General features: G+C 43.1%; 1 protein-coding gene across 1 annotated transcript; it reads left to right on the top strand.

Moving 5' to 3' along the window:
• The first annotated feature begins 913 nt into the window (after positions 1 to 913).
• LOC108387981 (olfactory receptor 2A1/2A42-like) lies at positions 914 to 1,855 on the top strand. Its single transcript, XM_037012411.2, has one exon. It carries the CDS (start codon positions 914 to 916, stop codon positions 1,853 to 1,855), a length of 942 nt encoding a protein of 313 aa, XP_036868306.2.
• Positions 1,856 to 19,850: the final 17,995 nt, after the last annotated feature.

Genomic DNA, 19,850 nt, shown 5'->3' with positions numbered 1-19,850 from the left:
TACTTCTATTAGCACCTGGATTTGTCCTTTGAATAGGAGCAGAGGTGGGGTGAGTTACAAACAGTGCTGGGGAATTGCATTTTGAAATGTTTTCCCAGGCACCCATGCCACTCACCACAGCCTTCCAATCAGTGTGTAAGTGCCTGGCCTCACACTCATTTACGCCCTTGCTCTTTAAGTCTAGACCTACAGTACATGAGCACTGGCTGGCCCCCCACCTCCCAATCCCAATTCCTACCGAGTTTATGGGTTATTATTCTAAACACTTGTTCGGTAAATCAGTACCTTTGTATCAGTCAGTAGATTACCAAATGGCCAACTGTCGGTTTGTATTCATCATATACATATAAAAAGCATGTGTTTTATATATGAAATAGACTTATTAGAGCCAGTACGCAGCATACCTACTGATTCCTTCTTAGCACTGTCGACAATCATAAAAGTTGCTTTTGATCTTTCAGCTCCTCCTGTTACGGGAGCTGCTGTAGAGTACAAAGTTCTAGGTTGCAGAAGCGACAATGTTGATGTCTCTACTGAGAAGCTGCTTCTCTGTCTCTTCTAGGACCAATCTGATCTCCTATCTGGGGATCTGCTGGTCGCTTCTGCACTGCAGAAGCCCTCATAGCGATGTCGGTGCATGCAGCTCCAAGGGAATCCCTCTCTCATGTTATGTATTTCCTCTATGGTTCAACATTCTTTCTTCCCATTCCACGTGTCAGTGGCTTTAGGGAATCTGTCATGGATAACATGATCCCCTTACGTAACACTGGATGTCAGAAGTGATTACCTGGATGTGTGACTAGATAATTCATTTAAAAGTTCATTTTTTAAAAATGGCCAAATATATAATATTATGTCTAGATGATTTTTGACAATTCAGTCCCACACTATCCATTTTATTTTTCACAGAGAGATGGGGGTAAATCGGACCTCTGTCACAGAGTTCACCCTCCTGGGATTTTGTGTTGGTCCGAGGATTCAGGTGCTTCTCTTTGGGCTCTTCTCCCTGCTCTATGCCCTCACCCTGCTGGGGAACGGGGCCATCCTGGGGCTCGTCTCCCTGAACCCCCAGCTGCACACCCCCATGTACTTCTTCCTCTGCCACCTGGCCGCTGTCGACATGGCCTATGCCTGCAACACGGTGCCCCAGATGCTGGTGAACCTCCTGCATCCAGCCAGGCCCATCTCCTTTGCCGGCTGCATGGAACAGACCTTTCTCTTTATGACTTTTGCTCACACAGAATGTGTTCTGCTGGTGGTGATGTCCTATGATCGGTATGTGGCCATATGCCACCCCCTACGTTACTCCGTCGTCATGAGCTGGAGAGTGTGCACGGTCCTGGCCGTCACTTCCTGGGTATTTAGCTCCCTCCTGGCCCTGGTCCACGTGGGTCTCATCCTGAGGCTGCCCTTCTGTGGGCCTCATGAAATCAACCACTTCTTCTGTGAAATCCTGTCTGTCCTCAAGCTGGCCTGTGTGGACACTAGGCTCAACCAAGTTGTCATCTTTGTTGCTTCTGTGTTTATCTTAGTGGGGCCCCTCTGCTTGGTGCTGGTGTCCTACACGCGCATCCTGGGTGCCATCCTGAGGATCCAGTCCAGGGAGGGCCGCAGAAAGGCCTTCTCCACCTGCTCCTCCCACCTCTGCGTGGTGGGGCTCTTCTTCGGCAGCGCCATCGTCCTGTACATGGCCCCCAAATCCCGCCACCCTGAGGAGGAGCAGAAGATCCTTTTCCTATTTTACAGTTTTTTCAACCCTTTGCTGAACCCACTGATTTACAGCCTGAGGAATGCAGAGGTCAAGGGGGCCCTGAGGAGAGGGCTGTGCAAGGGAAGTCATTCCCAGTTGGAGTGACATTGACATCACCAGCCTCAGTGGTCCACTGGGGCCTTGGATACTGAATAACACTTAAGCTCATCTCCCTCTTTATATCAGAGGCTGATTTATCCAAGAGACCCTGTCCAGCATTCCTTTTCTACCCCAGAAAGCAATAGCTTTTGCTGTGTTTGTTGTATTTAATTCTACGAATTGATTTCATTTAACTGCTTAATGAGTTGAGAATGACTAGAAGAAAACACTTATTTCATCCACTGTGATGGGTACCAAAAGATTGAAATGAACATGCCACCTCTGACTTCTCAGCGACGGCAGAATGGTGGGTGTTACCAGATACAGCACAGCAATAACAATTTTTTTAAATGCTGCAGCCACAGATCAGAGACCCACAACCCATCGATACCTTTGTCCATTCTCACCCACATTTGGATGTTTCTCCTCAGTTGTCCTTCGTCTTATAAGTAGTAAATGTTCCTAAGTAACTACTTAGGCTTAGGGGAAAGCTGGTTTTGTTGATGAGATCCTACAATCTGCCTTACAATTTCTGTGGTCAGATAGTGAGTTCACACACATTCAGCTGTCACCTCAGGGAATTACCCATCAAAATCCACTTTCCAGTCGGCCCTGGGCTTTTGATAGCCACTTGTTTCTAACCTCATCTAATCTTCTCAAGAAAAGCATCTATGATTCTCTCTGAATAAACTTATGCTCTTCACTTAGGGGGAGTTAGCAAGTGCTACAACCTAACTGTCAGTTGCCAGGTATGGATGAAAAGCCCTAAGCAAAGGCAACTGAATGAAAAAAATGGGCTTTAATAATAATAATCATTACCATGACCATCATTGCATGTCATCCATGCACATTGACTGCTGCTTTACAGAGATCACCTCATTTTATCATTGTCACAAACCCATTTCTCATTATCCCATTTATAGATGCAAACACTAAGCAAATGGCAAATGCTAGACTCATGCACCAATGATCTGACTCCTAAGCCTTCTCTATTTAACATGAAAATACAGTACCTCATGGTTAATGTCATCAAACTAAGAATAAGACTAACCTATTCCAACATGGGGTATGTTAGGTGAACGTGGGTTTCTTCTCAGCCTAAGATGTGCCATGAGGAAGCTGGGAGAGCCAGAGATTTTTTATGAGAGGCTTTTTATCCTGGTGGGTGAGTCCTATGGGTGCAGTCACAAAGGAGGTTCAGCATTTTGAAGGAGCACAGAGAGAGAGGGTAGGAATGGAGGCTGTTCTCATTTAGAACTCAGGGTGGTGTTGAGACCCAACACGAAGAATTCTCTAGTTTTACACCCACCACTCACACGTTCATGCACATACATGGGCAGACGTGCATATACCATTTGTGGAGAGACTGGTATAGTGAGGCACTGTGCTAAGCACCTTATGAGTATTATCTTTTTTAATCCTCATAACAAACCTATGAGATAGGGATTATTCCAATTTTTTGGTGAGAAAAGGAGACACAAAGAGATTAAGTAATTTAATCAAAGCCCAACAGCTAAGTACTTAGTCCAGGATAAAACTTAGGTGATCTGATTGCCAAACCCATAATCATAGCCACATATGAAAATCAAAGAAATCATTACATTCTGGAAGAAGAAGAAGGAATAGGAAGACGAGAGATTAAGAAACTTTCAAACTTTGGCCAAGATGGCCATTGGGCCCCAGGTAGAAAAGGGGCTGCGCTGCATTTGCTAAAGAATGTAGCTCGACTCTACACTGTGAAATCAGGGGGAGGTACCAAGGGAGGACCGTGACTCCGAGGGTCAGGGTGGGGCGGGCCTCTTGGTGATGGGTCACCAATTGAAGAGCATTAGAAAGCATTCTTGCAATTTATCCGAACTGGATATAATTAGTCGTTCCAATATTCTCTGACATAGTCTTTAAACGGTTGTTTAGTTTCATGACAGATGCGGCACAGCAGCATTTGGGGGAATGCAGTCCGATGGCAGGACGAGCAGTGAAGAGCTCTAATTCCCGGGATGGTCTCAAGGGTAAAACCTCTCCTGGTACAAGGCGGAACCTCAGAGAAGCGTGGGGAATAGAAGCCATGCCAAGGGAGCCACTGGTGTGGACCCTTAACTCTGTGTGCCGGGCTCCCCTGGGGTCGACCTCGGCACCCAGGAAGCCCAAGACCCTGTGCACACGAGACTGGCGGCTACAGCCCTGGGTCCTAGTCCTGACTCTGCCACCTGTTGGCTGCGCCCCTTACAGGGAAGTCCCTTACACTGCCTGAATTGCAGGCCCTCATCCATAAGTTATGCAATAATGAGAGCTTCCCAGGTCACCCCCCAGGACTGCTGAAACCTCAAACAACAGAGATGCGAATGGACACGTTATGAAGACTTAAAGTGCTGTGCAAAGACACAATATTACTATTGTTACTAGTACTGGGTCAGAAATTATTCCAATACAGTCAGGGTGCTAAACTTTTGGGCCTGGTCCCAAGGCGAGCCTTCAGTCAGGAAGAGCACTGAGGTGAGAGTCACCCTGTCCTGTGTCCTCACGGCTCCTCTGGCACAGGCTGCTCAGCCTCGGAGGGAGCAGCCTCCTGGGGGTGCCGGGCTGCAGTGAGTGACTGGCAAAGACCCCAAGGGGAGTCCGTCTCCCTTTGAACCTGCTCCTGGCCCAACCACTGAGAAAACCTGGGGCCTTACCTAAGGGAAAGGAATTCAGATTTGGGTTTTTGGGGTTTTTTTTAGTTTTTTTTATTTCTTACATTTTATAATCTTTAACCAGGGGGTACATTTCTCAATTATGTAGCATCTCTCCGCAAGGGGAAAGACAAGAATTGGTTCATCTCTTCATCCCCAAAACCTTAACAGTCCTAACATGTAGTGACCACCCACCAAACACTTGGTAAATAAATAAAGGACCCTTTATCCATTATCCTCACTTCAAAATTTCCATGTTGAGCCATCTTCTAATTTCCAACCTTCTTTAAATACCTCAAATTGTGAATTATAGTGTAGTAGAAATATAATTGTAGCTGATAATTATTCATCACTTACTGTGCAGTAGACACTATGTAAAATGCTTGAGTATAGTCCATGTCAAATCCGTGGAGTGGGTATGATCATTATTCTTATGTAACCATGAAGAAAATGAAGTTTAGAGAAGTTAATTAATTTACCCAAGGCCACATAATTTATTCACTTGTGGAAATGTAATACAAGACTAGGCATTCTGGCTTTAAAGTAATAGGGAATTCTTCTGTGGAATATCTACTGATACTCATAACCCGAGTGGTTAGCATTAGCGCTATTCACAGTATAGACTCAATTCTGAATGAATAAACAGCCATCAGGTCCAAATTTTTACCCACTGTTTATGGGCATGGCATTACCCATCATTTTCTTGTTAGACATCTTATTGTCCATTAGATTTATCCAATTCTTGCTTTTATTGTCTTTTAATGTGATGGAGACTACCAACAAGAATATGTTATTGCTGGAAGGCCATAGAGAAGACAGGGAAAAAAAACTAGGGAAGAAATTTATCCCTTAATATAAAAACTGCTGGGAAGGTTTACTATTTCTATCCTGAGGAGCAGTGGTCACTGGCTTCTCAAAGCAGTGTGCCGTATTGCCGAGCCTGTGGTTCTTGAAGGCCAGCGTGGTGTCGATGCCAGGTGGGGAGCCGTGTGGGGTGTTGCCCTTGAAAACTGTGGCAAGAGGGTGGAGACAATTACTGGAGTAACTACTGGAAGCGATAGGGATGGGAATCTGTGGCTGGTCCTCTTGCCATCTCAAATTGGCACTTGCAATATCTTTGGCACATGGACCAGGGATTGCCAACCACTGACTGGCAGGACTGCTGTGTGCTCCTTGCTGTGACTGTAAAGTACCATTTGTTAAATATGGGTTGTTGAGAGGAGACAAAAATGGAAGGAGAACTGGAATGCCACCCCACGGTGAACACGTGATGAGTGTTCCCAACCAGCCAGGGAGTGTCTCATACTCTTTGCTTTCTTGACAGACTTTGAGCATTGGCTCATTTTGATCTGTCTTTTTTCAACCTGTGTCTCTCTGTTTTTAATTTCTGAGATCCCGTTGGGTCACAAGAAGGAGTGGATCCTTGAGTACATCATGATTCAGTCACCAGAATGCTGGCTTGGAGCTGGAATAGCTGGGCTCTCATCTTGGATCCCCTGCTAAGCTAACTTACTGTCTGACCTTAGAAAAGCTGCTTAACTCCACTGGCCTTCAGTTTCCTCATCCATAAAATGAAAAGTTGAACTAGACAATATTTAAGGTTCTTCCTTATTTTCTGATTCGCTGTCTCTGTAGCATCCTCACATTTCACTGGAATTTGCATTTTCACTTTCCCAGTAGTAACTGCTGAGTTAATGCATGAGTGCTGTAGGAAATGGAAATTGCATAAGGCTGGCTGAAATATATAGTAAAATGCCCACTTTAAGAAAAGTAGGTTTTGTTAACCTTCTTGGATCTTATTAAGAGTAATTCTCACTGGGAAAGGATCTAGGACCTGGAATAAAACTTAAATCTCTGATTCTATATCTGTATTGCCCTCCCTGAAAATAACAATTTTAATATTTAGTATTTATTAGTTTACTAAGTGTCAGGCATTGTGCTGATACATGCGTTATTATCATGTCTAAATTTCATGACAATTGTATGTGTTTAGTACTTTTGTTACACTGATTTTTTAAAAAGGAGAACAGGCATAGAGATAGTAAGATCCTTCCAATGATTATAAGCCAGCGTGTGACACAGCCTGACACATTTAGGTCAGGGCGACACCAAAGAGCACACCCATAACCATGAAGTGACAGCCTCTCAATAGCCTAGATTTGGGGAATCTTTGTCTCTAGCTAAATAAGAAGCAAGAAAATCAGCCTGAATATTCTGAGAATTCATTTTAAGAAAAAGATAAAGATATAACTAATGGAGTTATCAATATGTATATTTTGAACAAAATAGTAATATAGGACAGTTTTTCATTGGGCAAAAATTACCTAGATAAGTAGACACAAATGACCCATGAATAGTAAAACAAGTAAAAACCACCTGTGAATAGGATGAGAGATGTACAGCCTCCCCAGTAATTAAAGAAAGGAATTTTTAAGCCTGAGATACTATTTTTGGCCCATCAAATGGGCAAAAAGTAAAAGATTGGTATTTTATAGTGTTTCTCAGCATGTGGGCAAATGCATATTTCTCCATAGTCTTGGCAGAAATATAAATAGATTTGGTGGTAGTTTGGGAATATATCTTCAAAAATTGAAATTTGTACACTGCTTGATGCAGCAATTCCAATGCTAGGAAAGTGTTCTACAGAAATTTCACATATACATGTGCAAACTGTATACATGTAAATGTATTCTAAATTGAAGTATTATTTGTAATTGTCATTTCTTACATTTACATTTGTAAAACATTACAAACTAATATCCTTCAGTAGTGGGGTTCAGTAAAACATTATACATCTATACTATGGAATATTATACAACTATTAAAGTAAGTTTTCTCTAATGTCCAGAGAAGATTCTCATAAAATAAATGATAAAGGGAAGTCATATTAGTATAGCATTTTCTCAGATAGTTAGAAAGATGGCGGTGTGAGAGGAGAGACAGAGGCTTCCTCCTAAAACTGGATACAACTAGAAAATATAGTTGGTGCAACTAATCCTGAGAGAGCAACAGGAAAGAGGACAGCATCAGACTGCACACACCTGGAGAAAAGAGCAGGCCTCACTGAACGGGGTAACGTACCAGAGCTTGGACTTCGCGGGATGCGAGCCCCTACCCCACCCCAGCTCACCAGCGGGAGGAAGACAAACAGAGCAGGGAGGGAGTGGAAGGCCTGGGACTGCTGAATACCTAGCTCTGGAGATCTGCTCTGGGAGCACAAATCTACATTTCATGGTGCTTTCATGAGACTCACATGACTACTGGGTTGGAAAATTAATAGAGGCAGAGTTCCTGGGGAGACTGGGATTCCGGCCACTTGAGGAAAGCAGGGATCTGTATCCGGCTGCTCTGGGACAAAAACTTAAACCTGTGTGACTGGCCCACTGGCTCAGGCAGTGGAGACAGGCACAGCAGCTGGGAGGAGGGGAACAGCTCTTTCCTACCCCCAGGCACCAGTACTGCTCCCCTGCGACCCCCGACATTGCTTCAGGGGTTGAGCAGCTCCAGAGAATAGAGCTTCTGGACACTAGAGGGCACCATATACAAACATGAAACGCCAAAGGAACCTTGTCCACAGTAAAATTATTAATACAACTCCCGAGAAAGATTTAAATGATATGGACCTCGTGACTCTTCCTGAAAGGGAGTTCAAAATAAAAATCATCAACGTTCTAATGGAGGTACGGAAAGGCATCCAAGAACTCAGGAATGAATTCAGGTCAGAGAACCAATCATTGAAGAGCACAGTGGAGGGTATTAAAAGCAAGTTGGATACAGTGGAGGAGACAATAAATGAAATAGAAACTAGAGAAGAGGAATACAAAGAAGCTGAGGCACAGAGAGAAAAAAGGATCTCTAAGAATGAAAGAATATTGAGAGAACTGTGTGACCAATCCAAGCGGAACAATATTCGCATTATAGGGATACCAGAAGAAGAAGACAGAGAGAAAGGGATAGAAAGTGTCTTTGAGGAGGTAGTTGCTGAAAACTTCCCCAATCTGGGGAAGGAGATAGTCTCTCAGGCCATGGAGATCCATAGATCTCCCAACACAAGGGACCCAAGGAAGACAACACCAAGACACATAGTAATTAAAATGGGAAAGATCAAGGATAAGGACATACTGTTAAAAAAATATAGCATTTTCTCATTGATGTAGAGAAAAAGATATTTATACGTGTACGTGTGTGTGTGTCTATACAGACAAATATTAAGGCACATGAAAATGTTCAAAATGATAAACATTAAAGGGTTAAAGAAGACTCTCAAAGGGGAAAGTGTACCATGGAAAATAATACCACATTATTAGAAGATTTTAAAGTAAACACATGTTAGTATTGCAATTTGAAGAAAGGAAAAGAAAAATTCACTCATGTCACTTTATTCTGATCTCATCTTGATTCTCTGGCTCTCAAATCTATATTTGCCCACATTTGCTGACACTCTGTAGGTAAACCCAGGATTAAATAAGCAACAATTGGTATCATTTAAGATCTTGTTAGACTGTTTTTAATTGTACTGAGGTCTTTTTTTTTTTTAACATAATAGTTTCTTGTTCAGAGCAGGTATTCCTGACTAGCCAGCAGCTGGCCATCAAATAGCTATTCAGGGAACCAGGTCCTTGTACCTTTTAGGTCACCATCATCTCCAGTGGTTCCCAAGGTCATATGTGTTGTCAGGAGAAAAAGCAAGGGGGCTTTAGTGGACCTGGCCTAAAAGTGGATCTGGCATTTCTGCTCACTTCCTATTGGCTAAAACTTGGTCATGATGAGTTCATACAAAAATGCAAGGAAGCCTGGGAAATGTGATCTCCATACATATGTGGGAATAAGAGGAAACACTTTTGGTAAACATCAAGCAGTCTGCCACAAGTACTCAGAGGCTCTGAGTTTCTGTTCTCTGGCTCTGCAGAACAGCAGTAAAACTCTAGAGCAGTGGTGGTAGAACAGGTGGAACAGACTGAACCTCCTCCACAGATCCCCATCAGCAGCAATCCCCCTGATACATACAATAGATTCTTTTTTCAATTTTATGTGAACTACAATCCAAATAGAGCTTCGAGACAAACCCCTTGGGCCCCACTTCCATACAGAAATTCTAAACAGCTACTGCTCCCCAGATTGCTTCCTGAGGGACCCAATGCTGAACAATCAAATTGCAATGTAGTGGGGAATCCTGTAGACCGAGGTTGAGGTATGCCATGATCAGATGGTCCTTGTGCTTTCCCATCTATAAGATGGTAAGATACCACAACCTCTCTGTGTTCCAGCGGCATGTTGTGAACTCCAAAAGGGTAATATACATGTCAACACTTTTTAAACTATAAAGTACAGTTGACTCTTGAGCAAAATGGGAGTTATGGGCACTGACCCCACACAGTTGAAAATCCATGTATTACTTTTGACTCCCTACAATCTTAGCTGCTATTAGTCTACTATTGACCGGAAGCCTTAACAATAGCATAAACAATTGATTTAACACATATTTTGTATATTATATGTATTATATACTGTATGCTTAGAATAAAGTAACTAGAGTAAAGAAAATACTTTTTCAGATTGTGTTCAATCTCCAAAATTTTTTCCAATATATTTATTGAGAAAAATCCACACATAAGTGGATCTGTGCAGTTCAAACCTAGGTTGTAACGGTACTAAACATCATTCTTGTCCTACGGTTTAGAGATTCATCAGTTCTCTTGCCTTCTTTCTGTTCTCCTCCCCTACTTTCTCTGTAGTTTTTAACCTGACACCTTGTAAAAGAGATAAAGACTTGAAAGGTACTCTAACTAAAACCCATTCAGCTCTAGGGAAGATATCAGTGAAAAGGCAAAGGAGAGTGTCTGAACAAAAGATAAAACTGGGCAAAAGGGTTACGTTTGGGGTAACCAAATTAGACAGGTTTGTGATCCTTTCTTACCAGAAAGTAGGTTGAGATGAGAGATTGGGCAGCTGATACTTTAAGAGGGCAGGGAGAATGGAAAGGCTGCATTTCCAGCTACCCAAAATGACGTTTCCATGATGTTTACATTGAACCAGAAAAGCAGAAAGGAAGTAATGACTGAAGTGGTCAAGAGTCAAAATACTCAGTGATAGAATCTTCTAGCATGCAGAAGACATCCAGCCCTCCATGGCTGGGTTGTTCAACCCCTCTGCACCAGATCCAGTGGAACACATTGCTAGTGTGTGTGCAGTGGGAACCCTTTTGTGGGCTGTAGCAATGCCACCGAGAGAGTAATAAGACCTCATGTCTAGCTGCCCTTTTATGAAGCGAATGTCTATCCAGTATGATTCTAGAGGCATCCTAGGCTTACAATGCTCTCTCCCTCCTGCCTTCAAATACTCAGAATTCCTTTAGCAAGACAATCTTTTGTTTCACAATCATAGAGAAACTTAGCATGCAGATGGCCATGGGCATGCCAGCAGGCACCAGGGAACCTGTTTGATAAGAGTTAGAGCCCTAGATACCTAAATAGGGTGGGGAATAGGGGAGGCTGGGACTCCCCCTGCAAATCTCAGTTATTTTAATCCTACCTCTTCTGAAATCTATCACCACACCGTATTTTAAGCTACCATTTAAGCCTCTCAATCCTGCCAGAAGACTTAAGAAAATGGCAAAAACAAAACAAAACAAATATACACTAAGTTCTACCCATAGAGGTGATTAAATAAAGATCAGTACCTCCATGCAATGGAATGCCATGCAATTACCAGCAAGCAATCAAAAATCAATATGGACGTTCTCCATATCTTATTTAGAAAAATCTCCAAGTTGCACTGGGAAAATAAGCCTACGTGGATAATCTGTATTTGTATGTGCTTACATGTACATAAAATAATTCTGGAGGGATGCTTAAGCAACCAAGCAGAGAGACTGGAAACTGGGATGGTAGTGGCAGATGAGAGGATATCCAGTTCTGAAGCTTCTAAAACTTTGGGCAGCTTGTTCAAGAAAAAGAATGTGAATTCCTGACTGCAGAATCATTCAGGGCCTTGGAAGGAGCTCTTGGTAGGAGCTCTGAAGCTGAAGCTTCCCTAGTACAATGGCACATCCATCCGTGGGGTCAACACGGGGAGGGAGAATGTCAATGAATACTTTTGAAACCTGCTGGAAATTTTAACCATTTTACTTATTCAAAACACTAAATTACAAAAATATCAGTGTATCTGCCAATGTAGCTTTAGAGAAAGAGAACTGACTAGCTGACCAAGCCTTGTGAGAAAAGAGTTCATGCAATCAAATTCCTACCAGGAAAATGGTGAAAACGGCAGTAAGTACACTGAAATACCATTTTTATTTATCCGACTGGCAAAGAACAAGAAGTTTTAAAGGCACATAGTGAGGGCATGGGGTGTGGTAGTACACTGCTGGCATTTTGTATGAATGATCTCCATGGAGAACAATTGCCATCATCTTCTAAAATTACCAGAGCACGTGCCATTTGACCCAGCAATTCCACTTCTGGGAAGTATCCTGCAGGTGGACTGGAACCTGTGCACAGTAACAGAGTAAAGGTTGCTCGTTGCGCTATCGTTGGTACTACTGAGCTACTGGAAACCACCTCAGGAGGAGACGGGTGAAATTAACCGTGCTGTGTCCATTCAACAGAATATTGTACAGCTGAAATATGAGCAAGGAGGCTCATTATTGCTCCAATATTATGGAAAAAATCTTCAATCTATATTTTAAGTGAGAAATGCAAGTTCTGGAATATATTGTGGGCTACCATTGCTGTCATGTATTTCCTATAAACACAGAGTATTTTTGGAAGTATTTCATGAACAACTTGGAATACTGTGTGACCAGGGAAGGCAACTGGTTGACTGGGGAACATGTGTGAAGGGAAAACTTTTGTATTTGTAAAATTTTGAAACATGTTAATGTGTAATTTTCTCAAGAATTCTATTTTGGAAAAGTCACAAGAGATTTTTTAAATTCTTCAAAATTCACACTAGCTTAAGCTCTGATGAAGTCTGAGACTGTTCAGAGAGTAACTTATGAAATTCTCAGCCTTCATAGGAAGGTCAATTCCATACTTAATGCAGACCAAGCAGGGGTGAAGGAAGATTGGGAAGGTTGGGGACTTTCCCCCTCCCCTGGAGAATAATAGCATACTCTCATTTTAAAGTTTTATTAATTAGTCAATGATTCAATAAATTTATGTTTTTATATGAAGCATATAGGAATTATTGTTTTGGGGACCCAATAAGATTTCCAGGAAATGATTCTGAAACTTCCTGGCAGCTATGAATTCTCTGGGCTCCCCCTTGCCATGTGTTAGCTCCTTTAAGATTAAGGGATCTCATCTCTCAACTCCTCCAGAAGGGCCAGAAAGAACCCTGGTAGCCAGTGTTTCCTCTTTATTTTCCTTTATTCTTGTTAGAGATTCGGAGTTGCCTTGCTAAATTTAAAGAAGACAGGATCCCTTGGGACATGGTTAAAACCCCAACCCGAGATCACACAGCTTAAAAGAAACAAGTCTGAGATGGGGAGAATATTGGATCCTAAGTTAAGTGTGATTATCCTGAGAATGGAAGTGCCCCTGACGGAAAGCTGCCAACCCAGCCATGAGAGATTTAGAATGTGCGAGAAACCTTTTGTTACTCATACAGCGTGTATTTCAAGAATGATTTAGAGCCAAGCATGGGTTTCAAGACTGATTTTTTAACTGCTAGTCAGAACCAAAAATCTTATGACCTAAAGCATTTATTTCCACAAGATGGTGCTATAGCTTCTCCAAGCAGAAAACTCACACTTGGTCAGGAACTAGAAATCCAACACATAACTTCCAATGGGGACCAAATCTGTGCGTACTTAAGTGAATCTGTCGAAGACACACACTGTGCAAAAAGACCTGCTGGCAGAGGTCGATTTGAGTCCAGAGGGTGAAGGTGTTTCGGGTAGTAATGCCTTCCAGCCTCTGCTCCCTGCATATACCCGTCTCAAGGCTTCATGCTCACCTTTCAGCACCTTCCTTTTCCAAAATGCTGCTCTTGCCACTGTCAGGTATGTGTGCCGGGCTGGCACCTGGGTGTTAAGGAGTGGCAGAGAGTGTCAACAGTCCTGGACATGCATCTCCCTCACCCACCCACACTCTCTACCAGGGGCAGCCAACACTCACCTCTACAGTGACGCGTTTCCTTCCCGCCGTGGCCCACAGTAATAATACCTCCTTGTGAATTTCCTCAGCATCATTATTTTTCCCTCGCTTTGGGCTTCTCAGAGGTTGCTTTAGAATACTCTTCTACCGTTTCCATCTAAATTTTCCAAGGTCTTTTCAGACAGAGACCATGTGGTAATTGCCTTTGTGTGTCCCACCCAGAGAGCATTCTACCTTGAATTTATGCATAGTTACTTTATATTTAAATTGAATGCTCCATAACTTGGGTTGGTAGCCTGACTAATTGGAAGGATGCTAGTCCCAGCTGGTCACTACCTAGGAGCTAGGTTGATCTTAAAACTTGACCTTTCTGAAGCCCTTTGATCATCTGTAAATAAATGGGATTGAACAGTATTCCTAACTTGGTTTTCTCTTTAATGTTCTGCGTCTATGGCTTTAATGTGTTCAATGTCCCTGCTTTAAGGGAGTCTTGGAGGCAGGAATATTTGTATCCTAGGGAAACAGAAGAATGTTTCTGCCAAAGCAAATGGCATCCCCCTTTATGGCACTTTTATTCTTGTCTCCATTTTTATGTCTCCCACTCTGTACCTTAGCTAGCAAACCTTTGCTACAGAGATACATGGCTGGCCACTCCCCCTCTCTTCTGTCTATACTCAAAGGGAGGTGAGGGCAGGCAAGTGGAAGCTTAGGGGCACAGGGCAATGGGACCCTCCTCTGTTAGGAGAGGGACAGGAAGCCTGCTGGGCAGCTAGGGGTCAGTGCTGCAGTTTGGAAGAATGGGTTAATATGGATGAGGGTGCAAGACAGATACTTGTACCTTAGGACAGTCACTGGGGACTTTGCTAGCTGCAATAGGATACTTCAAAAATGACATCAAGAATTTCAGATTGGGGCTAAAGCCAGTGACTTTCTATTGGCAAACAGGAAAGTGCATGACGTAAGGGTGGAACCAAGATCCTTTCTGTTTTCAAATTAACTACACTGTTCTCAGTTTTTGCCTTTTTGCTATGTGTGGCAATACACAAAGACCAAACTCATTCTTTCAGTAATATGAGATTTTAGTCTGTAAAAGATAAAACAAAAAAATATATATAATACATGTTTACCAGCTGCTTCTAAATAGGAGAATATGTACATATGTTTATGGAGTAGAATTTCACCCTGTTGCTTGCTCTAAATCCTTCGCTGGCTTCCCTCACCCTCAAGACCAAAATCCCTCACGTGGTCACCTGGACCCACACGACTCTGATCTCAGCTCACATCCTCCGATTCCTGTTGTGCCAGGGCACCTCCTCCCTGCCCTCTAGATCTGAAACACTCCACCTTTCATTCAGTTCCTGGAATGACTGTCTTGCCCCTGGGTTTCCAAGTGCTTTACCTCCTCCTGGAACCCTCTTCCCCCTCTTTGCCTAGCTCACCTCCATTCATTCTTCAGAATTCAGCTGACCTGTGACTTCCAAACTATTGATTTCTCTAACTCTCCAGATGAGGTCACCCTCTTAGGCTATATACATATATATATATACACACACACACACACTTTTTAGCGCCTATTAAAATTATAATGACATAATGATTAATCACTTATTTAATGTCTATGTTCACTTTTTTCATGTCTATGTGTGGCACAATATAAGTTCCTTGAGTCAAGGACTATGTGGCCCCTCTCCAATACTGTGCACATAGTGGGAACACAATAAATGTCTGTTGACTAATTGAGTGAAGCAAACAATTGAGTAAGAGTAGCTTGGTTAGGTTGGGGGGAGATGATTCTGCTTCTAGACAGTTACCTGAGACTGTAAACCCTTAAATAAGAGTTGTGGTCCCATTAGGGAACTAGAGAAAGAACCATTCTTTCTATCAGGGGTCTATGCAGTAAGATGCTTGGTGGTCCATTGGGGGAATGGGATGAAAATAGTAGACCTCTTCATTGCATTTATTTTAATCTCATTACTTTTAAATGTCTGTTTTTACATATTGCATAGACACAGTTTATAAATGCATACAGTTTATAAATTAACAATATACTCATATGTTGGGGATGTCTGTTGGAATATTTTTCATTGCTAGGAGGCAGGAGGAAAGCTGTTGTAAAAGTCAGAGGGTCTCCATCATCAACAGACACCCAGATCAGCAAGGCGCCATCTCCCATTCAGTCTGCTAGGCCCCAACCTGTAGAAGTGAAACCCCACAGGTTTCAGGCAACAGCATATTCACACAACTCACCAGGCAGTCACAATGAAAGCCTTTGGTGAGGAATCACTGTTTTTGTGTCAGGGTCCCCATCATAACTGCATGGGACACTTCAAGACAAACAACAGCAAACAAAACTACCTTTCCTGGAGATTTTGTTGACTTTCTAGGTTTGGGAACCAGTGTAATAGAGCCAGAACTAATGGGCTTCATCAACTGAGTCTCTATGAAGAGGCATCATCTCTTTCCCCATCCTTATTGTCTAAGAATTCTGGGGGGGAGAACTTCTGAAACATCCTGAATCCAAACACTCAAAAAAAAAGGCAGGACAACCTGAGTAACAGCGCTTCCTGCAATGTAGGATAGGACCCTGCTGTCTCCTTATGGCTGCTGGCAGTTACCAGAGCTGCCACTCCCTGGTGGAACGGTGTGGTCATTCTCAGACATGAGACATTCTGGAGATGTCGACAGAATAAGATGCAGAGGCATTTGTATTTTCCTAAGATATGTGCACCAAGTAAAAAATAAACCTTTAGGATAAATTTCAGAGGCTTCTAGAGACCTGGGGAGAATGTGAAGTCAGGCAACCAGGTCATGAAAGGGCTTGCAGGCTATGCAAGTTGTATGAATTGCCTGTTGCCCAAAACCTATGCAGTTTCAACTCTGTAGGTTGGGGTCTAGCAGAACGACTGGGAGATGGCGTCTCGCTGATCTGAATGTCTAGTGATAATGGAGACACTCTGATTTACAGCAGTGGTTCTAAAACACATTTTATCCTGGCTTCAATAAGAAAAATCAGTAAGAATCCCCAATACATTAGTACTTTATTTATTTATAAACTATATACATGTACTTCTTTATAATAATATGCTTGTAGGCTAGGCATGCTTGGGAGCTACAAAATTTGGGCTTTATACTTCCAGAGATGGGGTTTTTCTAAAGGACTTTGTTAAGTTTTACTGAGACAATTAACTAATGAAAACTGTATAAATTTAAGGTGTACCACTGATGTTTCAGTTCACTGGGAAATGGTCATTCCAATCAAACTAATTAGCATATGCATCACCTTACATAATTACTGTTGTTTTTTCTTCTCTGCCATTTCTTCCCCACACCTCAGGTTAAGCCCACACTCTGTGCCCTTCCCTGAACAGCATGTGCTCAGGCTTCTCTTTTTCTTCTTGGTTAGCCTTTCCTCTATCAGTAACAAGGTACCTTTTTGAGAAAGTCAGCCCACCTACCACCATATCCATTACGCCTTCTCTTACTCCTGAAGCAGCCACTGCATCTTGTATAGATCTCACCGCAGCACTTACTCACACTCTGCTATCATTATTTGCTACTTGTTTCCCTTCTTCATTAGACTGAGGGCTCCTGGCCGGCAGAGACTTGAACTCTATATGTCTGGTTTCTAAAAATGCATATTGACTAAATGAATTTAAAAAAATTAATGAGGCAATTAGCATTTATACCTTGAACAGCACTCCATTTAGGCTACAGTCAATGTGCAAAGGTTGAGAAAAGAAATAAAGGGGAACCAAGGATGGAAAGGAAAAACATACTCATCAGAATGGCATAGAGTAGCTAAGGATCACAGTGGCCCAGTCAGGGCAGCCATTAAGGGACAGAGATGGAGAGACCACAGTCAGCCAAGTTCAGAAAAGAACTGAGTCAAAATCCATTTCAAAGGGTCCAAGGTGGGTCACGGGATCAAAGCACCAGCGCTGGGTCAGCTGAGGGCCAGAGTTAACCAAGTGGGAGACACGCAGCTGGCAGGACGGGATTGTGTCAGCAGGAGGACATCCGGTCAGGGCGGTGACAGCCATGGGGATAACTCTCATGAGTTTCTGCTTCAAAAAAAGGTCACTAATTCCTTCAGCCCCAGTACTTTACAGGACAGTTCTCTGTCTTTCCCCTGGCACGACTTGATCTCGAAGGCACTGTCTCTGGTTTAAATGTCCCCAGATTCCAGAATCTATGCTTTTTCTCCACCACCTAATACAGCTCTCATTTTAAAATAACTTTAAATTCTGTTTCCCTTTCCTGACCTTTATCACCTTGTTATTGTAAATGTATTCATTCAACATACGTAACTATGTTAGGAAAAGAAAATAACCCACATCAATCACCTCCTGCATTTGTACGAAGGTGATTTCTGTGTATTACCTTATGAATCACCACAACCACCCAGTGAGGCAGGTATTCTTAAGTAGTATTATCCCCATGTAAGACATTAGGAAATGAAGCATAAAAAGATTCAAATGAAGCACAGAAAGCTTAATATGCTGAATTTTCATATTAAGTAAGTGGTGAAGGCAGCATTCAAACCCATCCCCATCTGAATCTAAATCCCATCCTCTTTGCACAGTACCATTCTCTCTCCTCTCCAGCCCTTTACAGAGGAAGTATAGCCTCAAATAAAATATCAATGTTTTGGGACAGGATGTCAGGGCTGATTAAGAAGCCCAGGCACCAAGAACCAAGCATCAAAAAGTAGAAAAGAGGAAAACAGTGAGAAGCATAGTTTCCACAGCAAAGGGAAGGGGAGCTGCAGGGTTAGACAGTCCCTGTGTGCACACATCCTGCAGCAGGGGCGCTCCGTGGGAAGAGCCAGCTCCCCAAGTGATGGGTGTCAGCTTTCCCACATCTCACTACTAATAGGGAAAATCAGGACTAGCCTTGCAGGCTTAACTCTCTGGACAAAAGCCCTGAGGTCATTGCATCAAGGGCACTGACTGAAAAAAAAACAGAAACGCTGATAGGTCAGAGCTGGCCGACCAAGAGAAGGTTAAGTGGCATTCAGAGAAAGCAAGGGGACAGCTGTAAGCAAGGAGAGCCAGGCGACATGGGGGAGTGGAGCAGACGGAACAAGCAGGATGGTTTAGGGGTCAGTTGCTGCACCCCTGGCCGCACTGCCCACTCCCAGCAGGCAGTGTGGAACACAGCAGAGACTGGCAACCTCTGCCCGAGGACCGGAAGTTTATGAACTCGCCCATTAGAAATCAGGACTCTCCTGCTCTGGAGTGAGTTCTCTCTGGAGACAGTTCTAACTTAAACTTTTGCTACTGCTCTCCCCATTCTCATGATCTTGCTGAACTTAGGCCACCTGCTAGGCCTGCCCTTCCACCGGAACTCCTTGTCCTGGTTTTCCCCAGGGCTCCACACCTTCTCCAACATCTTAGAGTCAGCCGAAGACTGTTGAACTGTTTAGGGCTTAACTGCTCAGAGTAAGGTGGCCAACCAGCACACTCTGAGCACAGAGGTGTTTCAGGACTTACGGAGATGAGACTGTTCTGCCTTAAAGACATTCTATTCTATAGCTCCTTTCGAAACCTGGTAGGCCTTATTAGCTAGGATCAGTGCAGTAGCCAATGCGCAGAGTAATCTGGAAATGGTCTAACCGACTAGCTGCTTGGGCTTACAGATCACAGCACTCCCAAGAACAGGACAGCCAGGGAGCCCATTCAGAGTGTGTGACATACACTGCCATGGAAACCCCTGGAGTAATGAGTGGGGTTGGGGGCTGATCTGACTGAAAAGAACACATTAAGATCCCCCGTCTCCTAGGTGAGGGATCCTTACTCTGTGTGTGGTTGCACCATGGAACATTTTGGCATTCTTTGAAGTCTGTGGAGAAAGAGGCATAAAGATAGACCGACTTGGCCTCAGAGACCAACAGTACTCAAGGTTTCCCTGAAAGATTCACAAAATAATACAGGCATAAGAAAACACACAGGCATGAGACCTCGGCTTACATACTTAAATAAACACACACACCCAGGTTCTGGAAGAAACAGAAGAACACAGACCCCAAGATAGACAATCATCCTAAAATGAACTTAGAAATACAGAAGCAAACAGGTAAAATACATGGAGGAAAGACCTGGGCATTGCTGTTTCAGAGATGCACATTCCTAGGCCCTGAGTGATGGCTCTTTAGGGAGACCCAGGGAGAGCGAGCAGGACACCCCGTGCATCACGGAGGGAGAGACTTGGGGACATGGAAGAACGAAGCTAACG

The sequence above is a fragment of the Manis javanica genome, chromosome 6, assembly GCF_040802235.1.
Source record: "Manis javanica isolate MJ-LG chromosome 6, MJ_LKY, whole genome shotgun sequence".
NCBI classification, from domain to species: domain Eukaryota; kingdom Metazoa; phylum Chordata; class Mammalia; order Pholidota; family Manidae; genus Manis; species Manis javanica.
The sequence above is the reverse complement of the archived record's forward strand: the minus strand, read 5'-3'. Positions and strand labels throughout refer to the sequence as shown.